Source organism: Phoxinus phoxinus (genome assembly GCF_949152265.1).
Source record: "Phoxinus phoxinus genome assembly, chromosome: 11".
In the NCBI taxonomy this organism is placed as follows: Eukaryota; Metazoa; Chordata; class Actinopteri; order Cypriniformes; family Leuciscidae; genus Phoxinus; species Phoxinus phoxinus.
This window is the reverse complement of record NC_136886.1, coordinates 28949985-28965645: the sequence shown is the minus strand read 5'-3', so window position 1 is coordinate 28965645 and position 15661 is coordinate 28949985. Positions and strand designations below refer to the sequence as shown.

Here is a 15661-nt window from a genome sequence, read left to right as displayed (position 1 = left end):
AAAACCACATAACATTGCAATAATAATGAACAAAAAAACAACTTAAAGAGTCGAGCACTGACCTGTACTTCCTGACTGCTGCAGATTCATTGTTGATAGTGTTGCCATTAAAACAGATAATTTCGAGTCACGGGTTTCCATCTCTTCCAAATTACAGTTATGGAGTGAATGCAGCATGCTCATTGTTTTGGTTCAGGACAGGAGGAACTGTATTTGTTGAAAAAAAATTTTTTTTATTACTTTACTACTTTATCAAAACATTATTATTATTATTATTTAAAGGTGCAACTATGGGCCATTTTAGACAGAAATAATGAAAAACTCTCCCTGTTCATGCGGTGCACCGCCACGTTTGCTTATGAAGGGCAAACGTCTATCATACAACACGTGTACCCATCATTCCACCACAAGAGGGCGCCTTGGACTATTTAGAATGAGATTTGATTGAAATCTGGCTTTGGTAACAGTGTCACTCACCAACCCCACCCTCTATTTGTTATTTATTTATTTTTTTAGCTTGAATTAGTTAGGATATTAATCTGTGCATCCCTGATGCTCATCAGAGATACAGTTCATCATTGTTTTTCCTGTTTTTTGATTCATTTGATTTGGACAAAAATTATAGGAGAAAAACAAACGCACTTAAACATCATAAAGAACCTTATCATTTTATGCATAAACAAGCACGCTCATCTCCTGCACCACACCTCACCATAAAAGACTAAAATAAGCAGCTACGCTCAAAAGAATCCCACAGGGACAGTGTGACATCAGGACACGCAAGCATGTCTCTCTCTGTGACTGAAACAGAAAGCATGAATGAGTGAGTGTGGGAGAGGGGATGAGACACAGAGAATGAGGGGTGTTGGTTGGGGAAAGCCTGATGAAAACCCCAGAGCACTATGGGTAGACGCTGTGTGATCAATCACTGAAGGGTGTACTGTGATGTCAGGTTGCCAGGCAACAGGAAGAAAGGCACTCCAGCAGGGTCATTCCTGATTACAGTGTTTTTCCACACACACACACACACACACACACACACACACACACACACACACACACACACACACACACACAGTCTAGCAGTAATAGAAGGATGATTGCAGCAGTTAATCTCACCGAACAGCCTAAATTTAGACCCTCTTCTGTTTAGCGTCTCTTACCTCTCTTCTTCACTTCCTTCCCTTTCTCTTACCAATCAGATTTGAGGGTCAAGTTTAGGTTTACAACCAGGGTTTGATGCTTCTGTTATTCACCTATCATAGGGATAAGTTATATGGATAGGGTTGGATCAACATTTTTGGACAGAAATGTTCCAGGCTCAACAAAATTTGATCTAGAATGTGTTTTGGCAAAATCACAGCGACCACATTCTTAAATGTGCACAAAATAATGGCTATATCGTCCGATAGCTATTTGTTTTATTTGGATTATTTATTAATTTTTGAATGGCACAAATACCAATACAGCCGGATAGACCGGAGACAAATGCTGCATATTTGACAAAAACATTTTCAAAATAACTGTCTTAGGCTTTTCAGTTACTGGTTTCCCAAAATGTGCTTTATTTTGGAAAACTACAGTGGATGTCTGCAAACTTTGCTCTGCTTCAGAGGAAATCAATTCATATTGCACATTCAAAACAAAAGGTACACGTTTGCAAATCATAAATATTTTCCAAGTAACCCAACAAAAAGTATGTATTTCTCTGCTGTGGTTCTCTCTCGAAAATGATATTTGCGATACTTTCAGAATGTGTGATAACTAATATAATAAGTTTAGCTTTGGTACAAAAAATATGATCTTTATTCTTTTGGCTTTTAAAATAACATCACCATGAAATTGGTTAATATAGTGCATGCAGTTTACTACCACACTACGAATGAAATATGACAACCACTGATTGCTTCATAAATTTTTATGTACATTTAAAACCAGGACCTGGCCTTCACATGTAGCACTGTGCAAAAAAAAAAAAAAATGTAAACAAAATAATAATAATAATAAAAAACTATAACATGAGCTTGAAACTACTATTTACATTATAAACAATAAAGAAAATGAGAATAAAGCACATCGATGGTGGCCCCAGTACATACAGTCAAAACACACATATAGATCTCTCTCTCATATTCTATTTCTCTCACACTCTCGCACACGATCACAGGCATCCGAATGACAGTTTAAATGGCGTGTAAAAGTGCTCCTCTACAGAGTTGAATACAGAGGTGAGATACAGTGTGCCAGTATATACATACAAAATCACCACCACTAGTTCAACAGAAGAGCTCATGTCTTAATCGTGTTATTCAGCAGAACTCAGGGTGTTGCCGACGCTCGGCGACAGACATTGAACTTTGAAACGAGGAAAATTGTTTTTCAGTAGACATCCACTGACAGGTTGACCTGCACCTATGCACGGAATGGTTTTAGATTTGGAAGATATATATATAAATATGTTTTTATTTCATTTCTTTTTTTGTTCAAAATCAAATGAGACGGCGGTGAGACATGTGGCTGAGACATTCAGTAGGGTTACATTGCCTTTTCCTATCACGTTCACCAGTGAGTGTACATTCAGGCTATCCGAAGTCTGGTGACATGATGGTCGTTTCGCGGAGGGGTGGGATTGATACATGTCTTGTTTTTGCTATCATCTGTGGTGTACAAATTAAAAGAATGTTTAGGCTTCAATGAACAGCATTTGTTGCATAATATTGATTACCACCAGAAATAATGGCAAGTCCCTAAAATAAGAAAAAAACTAGGTTAGAGTAAGAAACTACCAATCATTTTTTTTTTAACAGTTACATCAAATCTTCCGTAATATGAAATAAATTATTCTTATTATATATATATTAAAAAAGAATGCATTTTGATTAAATGCACAGCAAAAACAATATAGGATGTGGCCCCTTTAAGATACAAATAATAAAAATCTGGTAATTTGGTACAACGGTGTCTTTTGTGCAGATATTGTGCGAAATTTGATTGAGTTTTCAGGCTTTATGAGCATTGTCATGGCAACAGATTTAAAAAAAAATACAACAGACAAGATTAGTAAGCGATTACATCACACTTGTCTCATGTTAACGCATGTGTAATTATAATATAGCATTTAATATTTTGTATATAATATTTTATAATACAATAGTTTTCTGGCTCTACTGTACAAGTGGCTATAAACAGTGTATATTTGAATATTTACTGCTTGGCCATTTTCACTCCCATTGTAAGTGCCTTATAATGACACAAATGCTGTGAATTGAGCTTAACATGTATTGAACCCAGAACATTGATCAACCGGTTTGAATCAGATACATTTTGACAAATTCGCTGAGTTTGGCTCATTCTGCTATCAACAGTGGAAGATTATGTTTTGTCCATCCATTTTCGTGTTTGTGTTCAGTAAGGCAGTGCAGACAGGCCTACATCTCCATCCATAAATAATAATAAAAACATTCTATGTGTTAAAGTCCTGATTAGTACAGTAGCATTCTGCTCTCAGCTTACTGAGTGATTGATTTTGTAGCACTTGGAACCTACTGGTATATATATATATGTGTGTGTGTGTGTGTGTGTGTGGTTTGTTCGGCATATGCTAAAGTAAATGAGGTCTGGTTATAGGAGCGTTCAGATAATTCACTACCGGATATGATCGACATTCCCCAGCCCCTCCCTCCACAGACGTGCCCTTAAATTAATAAGTTCAGACAATCAAACCTACGAGTAGAAAAGTTCAACATGATTTAAAAAATGAGCTAACAAAAATGTGCAGGTATATAATACGCCATTCAATAAGAAAGACACCAGCGGTAGTGTTAGCACTAGCTACTGATGACTATAACAGTTTCTTTTAGTCCTCAGGATTGTGTGACAACACTCAAAACTAAAAGACAAACTCGCACACCACTCTATACTTGCCATTTTGTTTGACACCAATGTCTTTAGGGATTCAACAGTCATACTCAAGCGTGTGTGCGCGCGCGTGTGTTCGTCGTGTCAACACTGGCACTGTCCTTGAATGAACGCTTTCCGTCAACACCATAAATGCACCCTAAGGCTAGCTCGGGATGCCACGCACACAATAGTCTGGACACACGCACATGCACACATTCCGCCCCACACACACACTCAGTTTGGCATTTGTTCCAAAAACGCTTGAGGTGAATTGCCCCCCCGGTGCTCGTGTTCCGCTCTGTAAACAGTGTCTCAGTTGAAAAGAATAGTCTCCGTTTCAATCCCTCGTTCATTTTTTTCTGTCCCGTGCATCTTTTGCTTTGTCCTCCTTCTCTCTCCTCTCTTTTTCATATTTGTCTTTCTCTGACTTGGCCACACTGTTATAAGATGGCGGAGAGGCAGAAGAGGGAGTCATATCCGTTTTATCCGACGCAGAGTTCTCTTGAAACTTTCCAATGACAAGCACCTCTTTCTCCGGGATACGCAACCCGTCCTGCAGCTGTTGCCGATACGCTTTAGAGGCCTTCTTTACGGTTTGCCTTATACGGTACCGTCGAAAGGCTCTTTGAATGATGGAGGCCGACATCTCCTCCTGTTTCCTCCGGAGGGTTGTAGTGATGGGCTCATAGGAGACTTTGGAGGGATTGGAGGCCATGAAACGATCCTCCATTTGTCCCCTCAGGGCATCCATCTCGCCCTCCTCTCCCAGTACCCTCAGGGTAAAGGCAAACAGGATGTCCAGGCAGTGGATGCGATCACCACTGACCATGGGCAGGTCCATGGCAATGAGCTGGATCTTGTTTGGCTTGGCGATGCGTAACGGAGGATCCAGAGCGTCCGCAAAGTCAGAAAGCTTGTTGTACTCCACGAACTGCGTAGCGTTGGGGTCGAATCGCTCCCAGACTTCGTAGAACATTTCAAAGTCGTCCTCGCTGAGTGGTTCGGCACTCTCCTCTGTGGCTACACTGAAGTTCTCCAAGATCACGGCGATGTACATGTTCACCACAATCAGGAAGCAGATGATGATGTAGCTCACAAAGAAGAAGATGCCGACTGAGGGGTTTCCGCAGTTGCCGCGGTATGAGCTGCCCGGGTGCTCCATTTCGCTGTCGCAATTCTGATCACTCTTCTTGTTCAGGATGGGCGCCAAGAGGCCGTCCCATCCGGCAGAAGTGGTGATCTGGAACAGGCAAAGCATTGAGTTCCCGAATGTCTCAAAGTTAAACATGTCATCAATCCCCGCCTCTTTCTTCACATAGGCAAAGTTGGACATTCCGAAGATGGCATAGATAAACATGACCAGGAAGAGAAGGAGGCCAATATTGAACAAGGCAGGAAGTGACATCATCAAGGCAAACAGGAGGGTACGAATGCCTTTGGCCCCTTTGATGAGACGCAGAATACGACCGATTCTGGCAAGTCGGATGACTCGAAATAGGGTTGGCGATACAAAATATTTCTCAATCATCTCAGAGAGGAACATGCCTGAAAAAAACGAAAAGTCCAATAAGTGATTTCAGGAATCACAATATTTAAGGTAGGGTCAAATACATGAATGTATATGGTTCTACATTCTCAGCATTACAGCAAGGAAATCTCTATCACCATAGCAGACATTAGCCTAAACTGTCTTCTTTTTTTATGAGCCAAAAAGTTCAAGTATAGCAATGTAAAGAGCAGCTGACACAAGTCACTTTTAAACCAAGCAGCTTTTTGTTGGTCCGTGTGACGAAAATGAATCAGAAATTCCTGATCGAATGGATTCCAATTGAAATGACTAGATTTCATCTGCAAAACTTCGCCAATCAACAGTATATGTGACTGCACCTTTAATTTATTGAAGGGACAACATGTACGTAATATTTACATAACGTATGTTGCTGGACTAAATCCTCAAAATGTTATGATAGTTTTATGATAGAAAAACCTCAGTAGATCTGTAGAATCTCTTACCAACAATTGACAGAATCACCACTACAAAGTCAAACACATTCCAGCCAATGGTGAAGTAGTAGTGCCGCAGGGAGATCATCTTGAGCACACATTCTCCAGTGAAGAGGACGATGAAAACCAGGTTTATCCAGTACAAAATATCATCCATCTCCTCTGTCTGGTCGTCGGTTTCCACCATCATGGTCACCATGTTCAAGCAGATCAGGATCATAATGACAATGTCAAAGGCTTGTTTGGTGATAAAGTCAAAGACGATGCCTTGAAACTTGTTCTAGAGGGAAGTACAGAGAAATTATCATATATGTATATGTCATATAAAGAAAATGATGCTATGTTTATCATTTTGTTATAATAAACAATGCAAAGTTACAATGAAAGTTCTTATAACACTAGTGTGACACAGTCTGTGGCAGTGAGCAGTGTGTGTCATACCGTAGGCCTGGGAATTGGCTTCTGAGGCTTCTTAGATCCCAGTTTCTTCATCGCATTGTAATATTTCTTCTGTTCTTCTGTCATGAAGATATCCTGACCTCCAAGGTAAAGAGCAAATACAGAAGACTGGTTACAACCATGGTTTCATTATATGTCACAACACAAACAATGCAACCAGACCTCTGTTAGTTTTTCACCTGTGAACCTCTGAAAATGTCAAAGAGGCAGTTCAGCCCATACCAGGTCCTATTTATCTCTCAATGGACAACCATTGTGTGTGTTTTATAAACAAAACCAGTTCAATAAGGTATTGTGCTCACTAAACAAAGCCACAGACTGTGTACATATCACATTACGTCTCTTCGAAAGTAAACTGAAAATCGCAGAGATTGATTTGAGGCTTCATTTTGTAATATGCTTAATATTCCTCATCACTTGCACTAAACACAAGTAAAGATAAATAAGGTCTTACGAGAATTGCGTCTTACATTATATTAAAGTGTTTAAATTCACCTCCCTCAGTTTAATACTTATCTTTTTCTTCTGCTGATTGAAGTTATCAATGATGACACCGATGAAGAGGTTAAGGGTAAAGAAGGAGCCGAAGATAATGAAGATGACGAAGTATAGGTACATGTAAAGGTTAGATTCATAGTCAGGCTGTTGCTCCAACTGCAAGAACAAGGAAATGTTGTGTTGTATTACACATTCACGTTACTGATGTGCATTACAAATAACTTAATCTACATAAGTACACTCCTACTCAACAGAAAAAAAACTGACCACAAAGAGAAACACTTACATCACGAGAATCCACAGCTGCGTACATAATGTCCATCCATCCTTTAAATGTGGCCTTGTGGAAGAGAACAATATCAATAATCAATAAAACATCCAAATATACTACAACAGACAACTTCATACTTAGCATAACATAAATTACAGTCGGGCCATGAGTTCAGCTCACTCACCACTTGCAGTAGCGCCAGGTATCCGGCTCCCACGTTATCGAAGTTAATTTTCACATTTTTCCAGCGTGCCGTATCATTGTTGTTAGTCAGGGCAAGGCAATCGGACTTGTTATTGACCACACTGATGGGAATCATTTCTTCATTGGTGGTATTAATGCAATGGTAGTATTTCCCAGCGAAAAGGTTCACCCCCATGATGCTGAAGATCAGCCAGAAGATCAAACACACCAGCAGCACATTCATGATGGAGGGTATGGCTCCCAGCAGGGCATTCACTACAACCTAGAAGAAGAAAAAAATCATGTCACATACAAATACTTTAACATATATTCATGTCACGCTCAGAAACTCTTGCTAAGGATACAAGAGCTGCGTAAACTACAATGAACTTCCTAAACTTCTATAGTAGGTGGCTTACGTGCTAATAAAAACTTTCCATAGATTGAGATACAATTCTGGGAAATGTTGAGTTGTAAAGGGTTAACAGGGTTTAGCAAAGAATAGCAAAGCTAAGTCTATTTTATTCTACATTAAAGGAACACTCCACTTTTTTTGGAAATATAATTTTTTGTTGAACAGTTGAGTTTTACCTTTTTCAAATCCATTCAGCCGATCTCCGGGTCTGGCGGATGCACTTTTAGCATAGCTTAGCATTAGGGTTGCCACCCGTCCCTTAAAATACGGAATCATCCCGTAATTACAAGTAAGATGATGCGTCCCGTATCAAATCAATAAGGGACGCGATTTGTCCCGTATTTTACATTAGGCCCAAATAGTTTAATAAAAACAAAAAGGATTTTGCAGTATGGATAATACTAATAGCAAATATAAAGAAATCAATTTCGTAGTAGAGAAGCTCATTGCGTGATTGCATTTTAGCGTCTTTGTTTCTATAGCGACTGAGTCTCGTGAACAATAATCAAGGAACTGTGCTGCCGTACCAGCAGGCGCAATGATATTACGCAGCGCCTGAAAATAGTCCCCAGCTAGGTAACTTCCAACGTGAACGGGACTAAGTTTGTAATATCATTGCGCCTGCTGGTACGGCAGCACAGTTCCTTGATTATTACGCAGGAGTGAGAGTATAGTTCCTAGTCATATTGGCCTAGAAAATCGCAACTTTTCATTTTCTGTCGGTCTTAGTACACGATGTAACTACAGAAGAGTCAAGTTTTTAAATAGAAAAAATATCGAAACTCTTTGGTCATTTTTTTTGAGAGAGATGCTAACGGTCTAATCAGATTCAATGATCAATGCTAAGCTATGCTAAAAGTGCTACCACCAGACCCGGAGATCGGCTGAATGGATTCGAACACGGTAAAACTCAACTGTTTAACTCTAGGGGAGTTAGGAAATTAACCTATTTCCAAAAAAAGTGGTCCTTTAAGCTAAAAATTAGTATTTGTAGTAGATAGTGTTTGTCAGTCTGACAGCAATTTGATTTCTACTTTATAATTATTTATAATTATTAAACAACTGCAATTTTGTTCATAGAACGTAACTTATTATCATATAATCATCTTGCAGAGGGTGCATCACAAAACTCTTTGAGCTACCAAAATGTGGAAGAAACAAAAAAACGAAAACAGAAAAAAACCTTGTGGAGACACGATGACGTCACAACATTTGTTTACTGCAAATGAAAAGAGACACATAACAGAGAAAGAAATGTAAGGTCAAGTCACAAACAACACAACAACCACCACAGAATCATCAGAATAGATCAGAGAGCTCTCACCACAGCACATGCAGAGAGGCATGCACACTAAAGAGGTCTAAAAAATACTACAGTCAACATACAATATTCATGTAAATAGGATGTCCTCCTTAATATTCACCAACAGCATGCAAGAGGGCCACATCTTCCAAACAACACTTCAAAATGTATCAGTATTTTTGTATGAGAGCATGCTAACATGCTTTTCTCTAGTAGGACATGTTCCAGGATCAACATTTTCATTGGTCCTGGGAAAACACTGCGATTATGAACCAATCAGATTTTAGGGTTTAGGGTCGCTCCAAACCTGTAAGACTTTTGTTAATCTTCGGAACACAAATGAAGATCTTTTTGATGAAATCTGAGAGTTTTCTGTCCCTCCATAGACAGCTACACAACTACAATTTTGACACTTCAAAAAGTTCATAAAGAGATATTAAAACTTATCCATACGAATTGTGTGGAATACGGAATTTCAACCCTAAATGTAACTGTAATGTGAATCGTTAAATCACTAATTCTTACCACCATTGGTTAGAAATAAGGTTAGGCATCCAGGAACATGTCCTACTTGGTTAAATCAAGGCATACATGATGTGAGTGTCTTACCCTCATTCCCTCGAAGCGTGACAATGCTCTCAAAGGTCTAAGAGCACGCAGTGTTCTCAAGGACTTAATGGCACTCAGTTCAGAGTAACCAAGAGCATTTGCTACCAAACTCACCAACGACACCTGTAAAACAAACACATTCTTTCAATCATGTATTGAACATATGTAGGCATGTGTTCATATCCAGAGAACACACACTATCCACTTACACACACATACTGAACAGCTGCAAAGCAGTAGATTCATACATACATCAACAATCAGGAAGTCAAGCCAGCACCAGGCATTGGTGAAGTATTTGACGAAGCCATAAGCAACCCACTTCAGAAGCATCTCCAAAATAAAGACGTATGTGAAGACTTTATCCGCATATTCCAACACCGTCTTTATCGTCTTACGCTGCTCAATGTAAATGTCCTCAAAAGCCTGAACACACATTCACAGCAACACATTTACTTGTTAAATGTTTGTAATAAAAAGATTGGGATGATTGTGAGTGGGTGAGTATATAGTGTGTGATGGTTCTCACCAATGCTCCACTGCTGAGTAAAATCATGAAGATGATAAAGGACTCAAACCAGTTGTGCTCTACAATGATGAAGCAGGTTTTCCTGAGATTCCACCAATTCTTCCAGTTTCCCTTCTCCACATCGACCTGACAGCACTGAAACCTCATCACACAGCCTGAGCAAAAGATACAGAGAAAAGTCACTTAATGTGAGTGGACAGCATAACAATTGAGCTCAGTAAAAAAAAGTCCACTCTCCCAAAACTCTCAAAGTCAACACTAGAAGTCTTGCTTTGGTACTATATATGACATAAAGGGGCCAAATTGTACTTTTTAAAAGTATTTCCCCCTGAAATCCAACTGTAATATTAGTCAAGTAAAATAAATCTGGTTTTCCAATCAATGCTCAAAGGTCAATGCTGTATTCACAACTCATTTTGTAACTGTACATCACAGTGACACAGGACACTCAAAGAAAAAATGGCATTAATTTAGTGCTTTAACTATGGGCAATAATTTAGAAAGGCTGTATTACCAACAAAAATGGCCTAAATAATGGCTAAGCTTTTAGGCTAATGATTAACATTAACCAATAATGGTTATAGGTTAACATTTACCAACAGCCAGTACAGCCCTTCATCAGCCAAAAAAGTTTCAAAGGCGGAGCATGTTATCATGTTTGAAATAACATACACTAGTGAATCATCCAGAAAAAAAAAATCTAGAATGTGTGTCCATTTCGATTTCATGTTCAGTTTAAAAAGAGAAAACATTTATTTACAGTCAAACAAGCTGTATATGTTGGGTTTCCATGATTTATGTGGACTTTTCAAAGACATAATGATTTCTATATTGTGCAAACTATATATTGTATCCCCCTAACCCTACCCCTAAACACAAATCTTACAGAAAACATTCTTTTTTACACACAAAAAAAGACAAATAATAAACATAATTAAACATAATTTAGTATGATTGAGCCGTTTTCCTCATTGGGACCAAAACATGTCGCCACAAGATCAAAGATTTCTGGTATTACTATCCCCACAAAAAGTCCCCAGATTGTAGGGAATACCTGAAGCACACACACACACCTTCTGTAAAGCAGGCCTCTGGGTCCAGGGACTCTTCCGGCTCCAACTCGACAGACTCCGCCCCCTCTCCAGGGGGTCGGATATCAACTGTGCTCCCCTCTGAGGAACTGAGAACCGCATCAACAGGCAGCTTCTACACAGGCATCCATGCAGCCACACAATTAGACACCAGAAAGCAAACAGACACACACACACATACACGCACAAGATTAGGCTTGTCTGAAGCACACCACCTAGTCCAGATTACTTTTGCAGTTATTCTCAGTCCCATGCAGTTTCATATCATTCAAAAGTACCTACAAGCCCGTGGATTTAGAGATTGGTTTGATTCAGAGAATTGATTTTCTAATTAGCAGCCAGGCATGAAGACAAACGTCTCTGGCTTCACCTTATAATCTCACAGTCAGCTGTGGGTACATTTGATGTGCCTTCATTCCTTCCTCATGCATGTTTTTTTGTTTCTCAAGGTGCATTTTTTTCTCATCCAAGCTTGTGATCTTGTCATCAAATGTTGAGTGCTTTGAGTATTTTCATGTCCAGTGCAAATGTCAACCCCTTACCTTTCCCCACCCCTTCGAAAAACAAATGGTTTCTATTGGATAATCCCAATACATTTGGTTGGGCATGATTCAGATTATCACATGACCCCACCCCATTGAGTGCAATCCCTTGATTGACATGAAAACACAGGCTGGAAGTCCATTCCGTTAAGCAGTGGTCAAGCTTCGGTCCGCCAGTCAGTTTGAAGAGGAGGGGAGCCGCATTAGCGTTAACTAACACCAGAGCCACATGCTAAGTCTGAGACAGCATTTCATTAGCTTTGATTGGGGAAAACGACTTTAACTTGCGCCTAACATGGGAACAACACGTATTATGTTCTTAGGAAAACAAAATTACGTATCGATTTTTACGGGATGACGTAATTATCCAATACCCTTAAGAGACTCAAGGGGTTCATAGGTTTAAAAAAAGTGGTGAAAGACAGCTTTTCCCATAAATAAGTTTGATGATTTAAGATTATATTGTCTGATGTTATTGTACACCTAAAGTGGTGGGTGCAAACTCATTATTTGATACATTATTCCTGACCACAGTGTACTTCTTTACCTAACAGAATTGTGGGTCATAAAGATATTGACCATTCTGACGGGTTTGCAGCCGCTGGATTGATAAGACAGTCAGTCAGAGAAACAGAGGGAGGCTAAAAAATACATAGAGGAGGATGCTGTCTAAAACTGAGCTGGAGCGCTGGTTGCCGTGGCACCCAGCTAATGCGGCGCGGGGGAATGATGTAAGCATGCTGTGTGCAATTTCAGAATCTTCCAGAATGTCTCTAACATTTTAATCACAGTAGGAATATAAGAGGCTGAGCAAACCTGAACAAGCTGCCCTGACCCAGACTGAATGGATTCACTGTAGAATCTCAAAGCTTTAATTAAGCCTCTCATTAATCTGAAATATTTTTTGATGTTGGATCTAAAGCAAGTCTAATTGATGGATTAAAGTCTAAGGGGTGAAACATTCTGATTTGGTACCTAATCCCCTGTTACTCTCTGGTACTCCCTAACTTTCAGTTCACGTCTTCAAATCCGATTAAAAATAGATCTACTGTGTCTCATCGGCAGACAAATATAAGGAGGCACGAGGCACAGAAGCCGTAAAATCAAGAAGTTATCATCAAATATCTTTCTAAATTAACCATTGGCTTGGTTCCAACACAGCAGAACCCTCGTCATTGTATATGCAACAGCAGATGACATAAATGCAGTTAGCAATTACACACCTCAGCAGATTGAGAAATGCCTTCAACTGCTCTGAAGACAGATTCCCACAATTGCAGCAGTTTACAGTGCAATATATGACAATAATATTTGCAAATAACAATATCAAAATCTGCCATCTAATATGAATATTTATATGCAAGTTAAGATAAGTGCACTTTAAAAACAGTTATTTATCATAAAACTCTATTTACAGAATACGAAGCTTGTAGCTGGATCAACTAACTTTCTTCATTCTAATACGGATCATTCAGAGATTGACTTATTCTGCATTGACAGTGATAATTAAAGTTTCATGTTTTTCAAAGCTCACCTCTCCTCACACACACACACACACACACACTCACGTGCACACTCAACCACTTCCTGTTTTCAGGTAATTTAGCTCTGAATGCTCACTTATAGCTTGTACAAAAAACAAAACATACAAGCTAATGTAACAGAAAGATGTTCAATGGGCTATTGATGTAAAATGATGATCTTGCTCATTCCGTATGACTGAAGGTACTGCAAAAGAAGCCCAGTGCTACAACAGAAACACAAAAGTCATGTAGAAAACAACAAACCAAAACAAAAAGGCTGACAGCTGTCTCTCTTCGGTGCAAAATAAGGTTGTTTAAGAGGGAGGGGAGGGCACAGGCATTGAGAAACATAAAACAAAAGGGCAATCCGATCCAAAAAGAGAGATAAAATGAGAGAGAGACGATAGTTTGGTCTGATTTAGATGACAAAGGCAGTCTCCATGGTTAGTGTGGGTGAGGAGGAAGGTGAGTCTCTTACAGGGCTCTCTCAGAGAAAACCTGGGGTTCGTCTGTCATAACGCTGCAATAACAGGTCACACACAGAGAGGAGATACACACTTCACATAACATGGATAATAACGTCTGCAACTTCAACACTGAACCACTTAAAAAATTAGATATAGAAATAGATCAAATTAGAATAGGGGAGAGAGAAAAGTTTAAGCACAGTGACAGTACTGCTGGAAAAGCATGGAAATGTGCTGGAATACAAACACACACACACACACACACACAAACAAACACACAAACACACACACACACACACACACAGTTAAGCATACTCAATTTCACTCTGGGCAAGGATGCTGAATTTAGCAATTTCCTCAACAGCCTCATTCATAGTCTGGGATGCATGATGCCATTCCTGCTCAGTTGGTCGTAAATAATGCACATTAGAGTGTGTGTGAGGTTGTGTGTGTGCCAGACAGTGCGTGTTTATGAGAACGTGTACTGATATAATGAGTATACTCAGTAAGTCTACCTGCTACAGTGCCCAGAGGTTTGTCTTAACTAGCTGCAGATGAACAGGGTCAAACTGCCCTGAAGCCCATGGCACAGTAAATACACACACACACGCACACACACACACACACACACACACACACACACACACACACACACACACACACACGTAATGGGTTGTTGCTCTGAGCAGAGAATGATGCAATGGCAATGTGACTCAACACAACTGTTTGTTCCCTACAGGGAAAGAGACATTGACTCCTGATGAATTACAAACAAACCTAAATCAATAAAAATAAACCATTAAAATGACTTTTTTTACATTATGTTACATAGCAAATCTCTCCGACACTGAAACAAAAACTCAGAATTGTGTTTCATGCATATTAAAATTGAAATTTCTGCTTAGTCATTGAAATCCGGCCTACCTCTTTACTGCCCTCGACGTCAGACGAGTCGCTACTGAAATCTTCCGTGTTCAGATTTTCAAAGTCCGACTCTCCCACCGCAATCGGTACTGTAACAGTAAGGCTGGGATTGTGTATGAACGACATGTAGTCGCCTTCCTCAATTCCATACTTTACGTGACCATCCACCCCGTTACCAGGGGAAACGCAAACCTCCTTCAGATAGTCTTTAGTGAGGTCGACGGCCACCGGAGCGTGATTAGACAAGCAGTTCTCCTTGCCGTCGCTGTGGAGGTCATCAAGGGGTTTCTCTTCATCTAGCGCACGTGGTTTAGAGCCGGCCAGACAGAGGCTTTGGAGGAACTGGCGCAAAGTTGACTTGATCAGTGCGATGCCTTTATGTATTCTGCCCACAGCGATCTGCAGGTTGTTCATTTCGTTGTCGTCATCCGTGGCGGCGAGATTATCGGCACTGAAAGAGCTCAGGAGCAAGGCCAGGAACAGGTTCAGCACCTGCCACACAACAGCACACACACTCTCAGAATCAGCAAGGTCAAGCACTGATAAGATGAAATTGAGATGAATTCTACTCAGAAAGGATCACGACATGTACGGGTTACTCTCTTGAAACCTCTTAAGAAACATGTCTGGGGAAAAATGTTTGGGAGGTTTTGTTTTGAAATTGATACTTCAGCAAGAATGCATTAAATTGATCATAAGTGACCGTACTGTACATACTTTCTGTTTCAACATTGGTAATAATAATGTTATTTGAGCACCAATTCAGCATATTAGAATGATTTCTGAAGAATCATGTGGCACTGAAGAGTAATGATGCTGGAATATCAGCTTTGCAATAACAGGAATAAAATAAATTGTAATAATTTTTACAATATTACTGTTTTTACCATGTTTGATCAAATAAATGCAGCCTTGTTGTGGATAATAGAAAAACATTACTGAC

At 39.6% G+C, this 15661-nt stretch overlaps 1 protein-coding gene across 1 annotated transcript in view; it reads right to left on the bottom strand.

The window, feature by feature from the left end:
• Positions 1-1543: 1543 nt before the first annotated feature.
• Positions 1544-15661, bottom strand: part of scn1lab (sodium channel, voltage-gated, type I like, alpha b) — a 41056-nt gene continuing 26938 nt past the window's right edge. Inside the window, exons 17-27 of the mRNA XM_079628692.1 lie at positions 14719-15210; positions 11245-11377; positions 10172-10326; positions 9895-10068; positions 9643-9765; positions 7317-7598; positions 7148-7201; positions 6880-7017; positions 6346-6450; positions 5914-6184; positions 1544-5445 (exon numbers count right to left, since the gene is read on the bottom strand). Of these exons, the coding sequence (XP_079484818.1) occupies positions 4250-5445; positions 5914-6184; positions 6346-6450; positions 6880-7017; positions 7148-7201; positions 7317-7598; positions 9643-9765; positions 9895-10068; positions 10172-10326; positions 11245-11377; positions 14719-15210 (3123 nt within the window). The 3' untranslated portion in view covers positions 1544-4249. The remainder of the gene's footprint in view (positions 5446-5913; positions 6185-6345; positions 6451-6879; positions 7018-7147; positions 7202-7316; positions 7599-9642; positions 9766-9894; positions 10069-10171; positions 10327-11244; positions 11378-14718; positions 15211-15661) is intronic.